Raw genomic sequence first — 10,750 nt, 5'->3', positions numbered from 1 at the left:
TAAAATAAGCCATAACTGTGGAGAAAATAATTTGAAAGTATCACTTAAAATCTCTCTAGAATTTTTTTACATACACACATACACACTTATCTTTCTATCATTAATTATATCTTTATTAATGTAGTTGTTCATAATATCAAACTATGCCACAATTTTATATTCTACCTTTTAATTTAATATTATAATTATTTTGTACCATTGTTTTCTTTCAAAATATGACTTGCAATATCTGTATAGTATTCCCTTTCATAGGTAAACCATACTTTACTTAAATATTCCAATTATTTGGAAAATGTACACACTTTTAAAATTAAATATGCTTAATTGAATATGTGTGTGCATATAGCTTCATAAATTATAACCCTAATACAGACTCCTATATTTGAAATTATAGAGCCAAGGGAACTATTTCTAAATTGACTTCCAGAGTTTGAAACAATTTATATAACCACAGGCAATATTATACAATTTCTTATGTCACTTATGTGATGGGTAATGTCTCACATAATTAAACAATTAAAATTTTGGGGTATCTTAATCTTGTTTAAATTTTAATTTTTTAATTTAATTTTTATTTTAAGTTCAGGGGTACATGTGTAGGTTTATTATATAGGTAATCTTATATTATGGGGGTTTGTTGTACAGATTATTTTGTCACCCAGGTATTAAGCCTATTACCCATTAGTTATTTCTCCTGATCCTCTACCTCCTCCCACCCTGCACCCTCAAATAGGCCCCAGTGTCATTGTTCCCTACTGTGTGTCCAAGAGTTCTCATCATTTAGCCCCTACTCACAAGTGAGAATATGTGGTATTTGGTTTTCTGTTCTTGCATTAGTTTGCTAAAGGTGATGGCCTCCAGCCCCATCCATGTTCCCGGAAAGGACATGATCTAATTCTTTTTTTATGGCTGCATAGTATTTCATGGTGTATATGTAGCACATTTTCTTTATCCAGTCTATTATTGATGGGCATTGTGGTTGGTTCCATGTCTTTGCTATTGTAAACAGTGCTGCAATAAACATACATGTGCATGTGTCTTTATAGTAGAATGATTTATATTAAAGGTATATACCCAGTAATGGGATTGCTGGGTCAAATGGTATTTCTGTTTTTAGGTCTTTGAGGAATCACTACACTTTTACATAAATGGAACTAATATACACTCCCACCAACAGTGAATAAGTGTTCCTTTTTCTCCACAACCTTACCAGCATCTGTTATTTTTTTACATTTTATTAATAGCCATTAGGAGTGGTGTTAGATGGTAACAAAATGAGACATCACTTCACACCAGTTAGAATGGCTATTATTATGGACACAGGAAGGGGAACATCACACTCCGGGGACTGTTGTGGGGTGGGGGGAGGGGGGAGGGATAGCATTAGGAGATATACCTAATGCTAAATGATGAGTTAATGGGTGCAGCACACCAACATGGCACATGTATACATATGTAACAAACCTGCACATTGTGCACATGTACCCTAAAACTTAATGTACAATAATAATACAATAAAATAAAAAAATAAAATAAAATAAAACCACTCATTGTGGTTTTGATTTTCATTTCTCTAATGATCAGTGAGCCTTTTTTTCATATGATTGTTGGCTGCATGTACGTTTTCTTTTGAAAAGTGTCTGTTCACATTCTTTGCCCACTTTTAAATGGAGTTGTTTGTTTTCATCTTGTAAATATGTTTAAGTTCCTTATAGATGCTGAATATTAGACCTTTGTCAGTTGTATGGTTTGCCAAAAATGTTTTCATTCTGTAGGTTGTTTGTTCACGCTGTTGATAATTTCTTTTGCTGTGCAGAAGCTTGTTAGTTTAATTATATCCCATTTGTCAATTTTTGTTTTTTAATATCTTTTTAAAAATTACTAAGGTTTATTGGCTCCCATATTAGTTTCCTAGGGCTGCCATTACAAAGTACCAAATACTGTCTCAGTATTTTTTGATGTTAGGAATCAGAAATCAAGTACTTGGGAGGGCCATACTCTCTCTCTCTCTCTTTCAGCTCTAGAGTAACATCCTTCCTTGCTGCTTCTAGCTTCTGGTGTTTGCCAGCAATACTTCTTCCTTAGCTTATAGATGCATTACTGCAGAAACATGGTTGCTCTCTGCCCTGTGTGTGTGCACATTGTCTTTCCTCTGTGTGTGCCTGTGTCCAAATTTTTCCTTTTTATAATGACACCAGTCATATTGTCTTAGGGCCCACCCTGGCAGTCAAATTTTAGCTCGATTACCACTATAAAAACCCTACTTCCAAATATGGTCACATTCTGAGAGACTGGGGTTAGGACAACGTACTTTTTTGGAGGGAGGGAGGAGTGGGACATAACTTTGCCCATAACAACTGCCTACTTTTAAAATTGTGTTTATATACTTAACTTGTTTTTCCATTGAGAGTTTAATTTTTATAAGTTTATTTTAAAGCATTTTTTAATATTTAAGGTTGGTATATGTTATTATAACATTAATAATAAAAATTAGTAGTAGTTTTCACTTTGTTATTTGGTATAAACTTAATCTTTTGTTTTTAAAAGCCTTAACAAATTAATCATTTATGTTATTTGGAGGGAAGTGGATGGGGTCTCTGTATGTTGACCAGGCTGGGCCCAAGTTCCTGGACTCAGGGGATCCTCCTTCCTCAGTCTCTTGAGTAGCTGGGACTACAGGTATGTGCCGCTGTGCCTAACAGGCATTAATTTATGTCGATCTTTTTCTTTTACTTCTACAATATAGAGTGTTTAAAAACCCTTTTCTAACCACCTGAGAGATGAACGATGGTTTTATTCTTTATATTTAATTGTTTGTCCTGTCTGGCATTTATTTTGATAAGTTGTGTGGAAAAAGTATTTATCTTCCTCCTTTCCTCCCTCCTACCACCCACTCTCTCTGTCTCTCTCTCTGTGTTTCTTCCTGATTTCAAATGGCTTTTCTAACATTTTAAAACTTGTCTCTCAGCCTGATAGCAGACATTACTTCTTGAGAACATTTTTCTCTGATCATGATTGTGTATACACACACACACACACACATGCACACACACACAGAGGAGAGCAGTGTTACAGTACTGGAGATTGGGGAATAACCAAAGACAAGACTGAGGGGGAAAGTGTGTAGTGATCATCTCTCAGTTCAAGGCTGAAAGGAATCTATAGATTTTTTAACTACTGAAAGCCCCATTTCCCTGGGGCCCAGTTCCTCTGCAATGTATGGTCTTTCTGAGGGCTGCCTTTACTTCACGGTTCCTCAGACAGTAAATGATGGGGTTGAGGAGTGGAACGATGACAGTGTAGAGAACAGATACCACTTTGTTGGAATTGTAGGCATACATGAGTTTGGGACGGGCATAGGTGAAAAGGGTTGTGGAATAGAAGAGAATTACAACGGTCAGGTGGGAAGCACAGGTGGAGAATGTCTTTTGGCAGCCCTGAGCGGAAGGGATCCTGAGGATGGTGGCAAGGATAGCAGCGTAGGATGCCACCACAACACAAAGAGGAATAACAATGACCATGAGGGCCAAGAAGAAGTCCACCAGCTCAGCCTGTGAGGAGTCCTCACAGGAGACGTTAAGGAGTGGAGAGATATCACAAAAGTAGTGATTGATCTGAGGCGTGCCACAGTAGTGAAGTTGCGCTATAAAAACCATCTTAATCATGGCAGTCATGAGTCCACAGAACCAGCATCCTCCAGCCAGTGTGCCACAGAGCTGGTTGGTCATGATGACTGGGTAGCGTAGTGGATTACAAATGGCTACATAGCGGTCAAAGGCCATGATAGCAAGAAGAATGTACTCAGTGCAGACAAAGGTCACAAAAAAGTAAAATTGAGTCATGCAGCCATTGAAGGAAATACTCTTGTCATGACTGAGGAAGTCAACAAGCATCTTGGGGCTGATGACTGTGACATACCACATCTCTAGGAAGGAGAGGTGGCTCAAGAAGAAGTACATGGGCTTATGCAGCTGCCCATCACTGTGGATAGCTAAGATGATAAGAAGATTCTCCAGCAGTGTCAGCAGATAGGTTGTCAGGAAAATGAAGAAAAAGAGAAGCTGGAAGGCTGGTCGTGTTGGAAACCCCAGAAGAATGAAATGTGTTGTCACTGTACGATTATCTGCTTCCAAAATTATGGTGGTCATGATTGGCTGTGGGCACAGACAAAGTCAGTTCCTTCCGTGACACAAGCACTAGTCTATGGTTATTTGTATTGATAGAGCCCACTACCAGCAAATTTATCACAATAGGAGCTTTCTGCTTTTTTATCTTACTGCCTCTTGAATTATGAAGAGAACCAAAGCTTTTGAGAAAAGATGGAATTTAGAGAGCTTATATTTTAACTTGTTTTCAAATTTTCTCAAGAGCAGTAACTTGTCCAAGGTCATACAAAATAGAGATTATAACTTTCTAAATCCCAGTTCTGTGCTTTGCCAATGTATCACTTTTGGGCACATAAAAAAATGGTCTCCAGACCACCCTTTCACTACAGGCAAAACATCCCCATCTACTAAATATGGAGAGGAGAAAGAAGGCCCAATTTCCCATTCTTTAGGGGCAATTTGTGTGACTCTGGAGTGGTTGCATGACCCCACTTATCTGTAAAATGGAGAGAACTTTCTTGCTTTTGTCTAACAAGGTGCTTAAGCTTGAATGAAGCAATAGTTGAGCATACCCACAGGATTAACAGCAAAATCAGGTTTGATGCAATTATTCACCAGCTTTTCAGAGAACGAAATTGAATGGATAACATGAAGGGTAATAGTTTCTTCAATACAATCCATTGTATAAAATGCTTGCTTAGGAGTTTGACAAAAGTGCATTCAAATCCAACTTTTGTCTTTGTATAGCTAAGTGAGAATACCACATAATCTTTCAGAATATTAGTTACTTTATTTCTAAAATGGGGATAATACAATGGGGTTCACATTTTGTGAACATCAAATGGGATTTAAAGTTTAAATTCAGTTCCTATGATATTTGCTGTTACCTTTCCAGGCTACTCTACTTACCCCACATACATAGTTCCTCCTCCTTTTAAAACAACACACACTCCACCCCACACAAAGCTTCCCCCACCCCTACTTCGACCCCTGCCGAAAACAGCAAAAAAACTGGTGCAAACAGCAGCCATTGTTAATGAGAAAAGGGAGAGGACTGTGGGACTTTTCCAAGGGTAATAAATTTAAAAACCGTAATCTATTGGGAGTAATATCAGAGAAAACAAGCAAGAATTCTATTAGTGACTCTTCTGCATTTCTGTTCATTAATTTAGCAAAATGTGTGACCTCTTTTTGTGTTAGGCTGATAATCATTCCCAAACCTATTGATACTAAACACCTTCCCATTTCAAGTCTTGCTCTGTGTCCTATTGCTTCAATTCTCTTTTCTGTTCTTCTCCAGAGCCACAGTCACTCTTGCTCCCCATTTCTCAACAGCTCTATTTTATGACATAAATATGTAGGACAACTAGGGGAGGGGTTTTTTTTTCCTAAGGAATGATCACGAGGTTGCAGAGCCAGAAAACTACTGCCCATACTATCCATTTCCTCTTGCCACTTAGATTTCAGCTTTAGATTCCTGAAAGAAAGGCAGAATAGAAAGGCAGGATTATTCCTTCTTAGAGAGGGAAATGGACACAGATAACTCAGAAAAGGCAAAGAATATATAACAGTGTAAATGCAAATAATTTTCTTTTCTTTTGGAATACAGTTCCTGAGAAACACACACACAAACACAAACACACACACAGTCAACACAAAACTTGTCCTTGCTCACCGCAGCTTGGTATTCACTAGGCAGTGTGAGAGTGGGACTTACAAGCAAGGCAAGGTTTATGAATCCTCCTTATCTTTTTCTTTATCCTGATTTAAAAAAATATCTTTGAGTCCAAAAATTCAAACCAACTTAAAATCTATTTGTGAAGAGTGTAGGCCAGTCTCCATCTCGCTCTCTCTTACTACATCACCACCATTTTCAATGAATTGATGAAATGAACATGTTTCTAGCTATTGAGGGTAGTATTACTGTTTGGGAGGCACTTTCTTGGTCCATAGTAATAGGATACCAGTCTCCAGAGCCATGTCCTTGGGCTTAATCTTTGCGTCTATTTTTTTAAAATATTCTGGAAAACTACAGGCAAGACATTGTACCCTAACGTCCTCTTTTCTTGGAACCACCAACAGTGTCCTGTAGAAGATGCCTAGCCTAAAAACATAGTTAGAATAATTCTACTAAGTAATGTAATATATTCTCCATTCCTTTGCAATAGATATTGTCATTCTTGGGTAGCTGCTTCAGACATGAAGCTGGAAATAAAAACATCTAATTTAATTTTAAGAATAAGAATAAGTAAATAAAGTAGGGGATATTTTCACAGAAATATGCATTCATTCATTCTTCCTCTGACTCCAGCACAGTCCAGATGAAGCTCCACAAAGTAAAAATACAAAGAAATAAAAAGGAAAGGGAGTATACAGTATATGTAAAGAACATCTGATTAAGCAGCTTTATCATTTGAGCATGGAATTTAGCTTTGAGGTCCCTAGCAGTCAAGTAGAAGAGGAAAACAACTCAGAGCACAATATGCTCACATTCAAGTTTCAAAATTATTCACACATATGTATATATAGAATTATATTTTGATAAGTGTGAAAGTTAATGTATAAAAAGGTAGAGTGCTTTATCAAAAGGCACATACATTGTAGATATAGTAAGGGGTCAGATTCCTAATTTCTAGGGCCAGATTGTCTGAGTCACATCCTAGTGCCTTCTAAGACTGTTTAGATAGTCCATTGGGCAGGCTTGTGAGGAAGAGAGCAAGGCTCACATAGTTAACAGCCTTCCCTCCAGTGGAAGTTTTATAGCAACTGGATTCTGAGGAGGCTATGCTGAATATATGGAAGCGTCTTTACTGCCAGATGATAACTCACATTTGTGTATGTGAAAGCACATTCACATCATTCTATCTGATGTTTACCATCATGGAGTTAGCACCAATGTCATAGTGCTGACTTGACCCAAAGATATTAAATGTCTAGCTGAATGGTACACAGCTAAATTGCTTAACAGCAGAATTGAAATTAAATAGCAAATTTATTTTTTATAATCCACTGATTTTTGTGTATGAGTATGTAGAGGATGATCTATGAATTGGGTGAGGCTTTTTTTTTCTTCTGAGAATTAAATTGTACCTTTAAAAATAGTTTTAATGGCACTGTAGGAAAGGAATGAAAATTTAAGGAGAATCAAAGGGCTGGGCTGAGAGCCAAGAGTCAGTTGAAGGTTCCAGTACTACGGATCTCAAACATATTAGCTAGCAGCAGGTTAAACCATCTCACTTTTTCTTGTAGCCAACTCTCAGTTACGCATTGTGGACTTGTCTCATGAAATAATAGCATTTTAAAATCAGTGGTATTTTAATTCAGACTTCTTTATTTTCCTCAGATAAGGAAATCCCAGAGTGATTTAAGTGGTTTTCTCTAAGTTTAAACAACTATATAGTGGCAGAGTAACAATTTATTAATGATTAAATTTTAGTCCCTGGCAAGCTTTAATCCCCAATTGTCTTATACAATTCATTCAATTTAATTCCTTCTGTGGCTCGCTGTTATCTTACACAACTTCCTTCAAATTAATTGCTTATCTGACCCAATTTTCAAGAAGGACAAATCATCTTAAGTTTTAGCCTGATTTGAATAGAATCATAAAAGTTAGTGTGAGTCTTACAACTATGATTTTCTCAATAAATATATATTTTAGCTTTCACAATTGCTTGTCCATTGTATTGATTACACACACACACACACATGCGTGTGCGCGCACACACACACACACACATTGCTAAGCAAGTAGAATGAGATCCTTCAGCTCTAGAAACACAGGATTGTAGGATGGCAAAGAACCTGAGAGGTAATATGATTTAGCTCCCTACCACATTTGTGAATCACCAATGTATAGACACAAGTATTCATCCAGACTTTGCCTGACTTTTTCCAGGAATGGAAATCCAATATCTATAAAACTAGCCATACTTTAAATAAGAGAAACTTTTGATTTGGGAGATGGAAGGCTTTCTCTTCTGAAACCCAATGCATCCACATTCAGGGGTCCTGGTTCCGTTTCTGAAAGTAAGTCTCGTCACCTTCTCAAAGGATAGATTTCACTGTTTGAAAATAGCTGTAAGGTCCATTAAACCTCCAATTGCCCCCCTCATCACCCCCAATTCCCCTGTCTCATCATGTCTCCTTTTTTAGATTAAGCCATCCAAGTTCCATATATATGTATGGTTATATATATAGCCAGGTTATCAGTTCCCTGAAGTTTGTGATCATCCTCTTCGGATGATTCCAGCTTAACTGGGACATTTAATGGGGACAAATATCATCAAGCTATGGAAAATACAATTGGTATTTAAGGCTTAGTTTCACTCTGGAATCAGAGAGTAAGAATATCTTCTTTTTCCCCTTGAGACTTCCACCAGAGAGGACCAAGAGGCTCTCTTTCTGATTTCCCAGGGAAGGTGGATATGACCTTTCCCATAGCTACTGGGCAATGAGCCCAGGATAATAATGGGCCTAGGAAATGACCTGCTCTGTTGTTTGTGGGAAAATGAGGTATAGGAAAGAAAATGTATATGGTCAAATTCCTCCTGGTAATGGAGCATTTTAAAAATTGCCATGCAAGCTCTGTGGGGATTGGTTTGGCCAATCTGAGGGTCTCAGAAGTCTTCAAAAATGGAACATAGGTAGTGAAAGAAGTAACAGAGCAATCACTTGTGCTCAATCTAATCTTCTACTAATTCCTGCAGGGAGGTGAGGAAAAAAAGTGTAGGTTAGCCAGAGGTGGACATTGAGGGTCTTGGACCCTCAATAGCCATTTTCTAAAGGGTAGGAACACATTCTTACTCCTTCAAATCAATTTTAAAGAGGTACAATTCTAATCCAGCTCCCTTTTCCTAGGCCTTTTCAGGAACAAATATGCTTCAGGGTGATATGTGTAACAGCTCCTAGGTTTGTGGTAGGACAGATTGCCTTGATGCTATGTAGTAAGCCCCTTTGCACCTCTCCATTTCTACTGTGAGTTGGCTTTGAAGACTTTAGCGAAAAAATATCTATTTCATATCCCTGATCCTCTATACTTTATAACTTTCCAAAACCATGACTTGTATTTTGAAATAATTTAATTTCCAACTAGGTCCTTTGGGAAAAGTGGCTTAATTTCTGTGGGTCTCATTTGAGCATGATTAATCTTTGCATTTTATTTCAGGATTTCAAGTTGAAAATAAATGTGGTCACATAATGTGATGCATTTTTTTTGACTAACCAGGACAACAGAAAGGGAATTTTTCTTGCTCTATGGCACTATCACTAGAAGTGAATTTCTAGTGTTCTATAGCACTGTAGGATGACTGTAGTTAACAGTAATATGATACATAGTTTCAAATAGCTAGATATTTGAAGGAGGATACTGAATGTTCCCAACACTAAGAAATTGTCAGTGTTTGCGAAGATGAATATGCTAATTACTCTGATCTGATCATGGTTCATTATATGCATCAAAACATCACTATATACCTCACAAATATGTACAATTACATATATACATATTAATTAAAAATAAAAGAAAAAATGTAGCAGGAATAATATTATAAGCCATCCGACCCTCCAGACATCATTTTGTTTGTCAGTCCCTGCTCTCATTTAACATTAAACACACATGCTTACTCACATACTCATGTTCGATCCACCACTTCTCGCATACATGTATTCATTCATCCACACTGGCCCATTAATTTCATCCTCTATTCCACTTTCTCTTTTTTAGTCCCTTATGTCAGAGTAGATCTGGAATCTGTGCTTTGGAAGGCAGAGTTGGGCAGATGCATTAAGTTGAGGTATCTTCAGAACAGACCTTTGGGAAATTTTCATACTCAGGCCTACTTCACCTAGGGTAAGTTATCACAGTAGAGTCTTAAAATGACATGAGAATCCATATTACACTATATTTCTGAATCCTTAATATATTTCATATGGCTAGATATACATAGATGCTGAAAAAAATCTTTGTTGAACTGGAATTAATCTATATATATATACTAAATTCCTCTCCATCTATAACTTGTTGTATCACTACCCATTATAGGCTTAAAGATGACAAACTATCTTTAAAAATCAATAAAATAAAATATTGGATGAATCAGTAATTTACATACAATTTATCTTCAATTATTCCCTACTTTCCTTCATAAAAATAAATAATTAAAAGATGACTAAATTCCCCTTTGGAAATATCTGAGAGTCTTTTTTTCAACTCACCATTTTTTCAGGAATATAACCCTTTTCCCACCTAGCTTTATCAAGGATGGCCAGCTTGCGCTGAGAAAAGAGAAGAAATCATGTAGACCAAGAGAAGGAGAACAATGTGCATAAGCCTAGAGAGTTTCTGGGCAAGTCTGGTTATGTCTCTGCTTGAAGAAGGCACAGAATGGAGCTGTTTGTGCTTCTGCCTGCTTTCAAGCTACTGGAGGAGACAAACCAACTCCCTTCTATCCACAAGGGACCTCCCAAGAGGCATAGCCTTCAGGCACATATTTGGCCTTTCCAGGGCTCAAGGGGATCCTGGGAGGATATTAAGGAAGAGCTAGCAAGCTAAGTGGAGTCTCCAGGCACAAAAGAGACCTTAGACTGGCTGGAAGCACACTGCCTGTCCTCCCCTACGAGACTTGGGAAGAGAAAGGTGGCAAGGG

At 37.4% G+C, this 10,750-nt stretch overlaps 1 protein-coding gene across 2 annotated transcripts; it reads right to left on the bottom strand.

Moving 5' to 3' along the window:
* Positions 1 to 573: 573 nt before the first annotated feature.
* On the bottom strand, positions 574 to 10,462 carry LOC116468285 (olfactory receptor 6Y1). 2 transcript variants are annotated; one of them, XM_058438223.1, is made up of 2 exons: positions 10,320 to 10,462; positions 574 to 5,583 (listed from the first exon to the last, which is right to left on the bottom strand). In XM_058438223.1, exon 2 carries the CDS (start codon positions 4,146 to 4,148, stop codon positions 3,171 to 3,173), a length of 978 nt encoding a protein of 325 aa, XP_058294206.1. In that variant the 5' UTR covers positions 4,149 to 5,583; positions 10,320 to 10,462; the 3' UTR covers positions 574 to 3,170. The 2 variants fall into 2 exon arrangements, with proteins under 2 accessions (XP_058294206.1, XP_058294205.1); XM_058438222.1 differs by having other exon boundaries at positions 574 to 4,154.
* Between the last annotated feature and the right edge of the window lie 288 nt (positions 10,463 to 10,750).

The sequence above is a fragment of the Hylobates moloch genome, unplaced genomic scaffold, assembly GCF_009828535.3.
Source record: "Hylobates moloch isolate HMO894 unplaced genomic scaffold, HMol_V3 SCAFFOLD_5, whole genome shotgun sequence".
In the NCBI taxonomy this organism is placed as follows: domain Eukaryota; kingdom Metazoa; phylum Chordata; class Mammalia; order Primates; family Hylobatidae; genus Hylobates; species Hylobates moloch.
The sequence above is the reverse complement of the archived record's forward strand: the minus strand, read 5'-3'. Positions and strand labels throughout refer to the sequence as shown.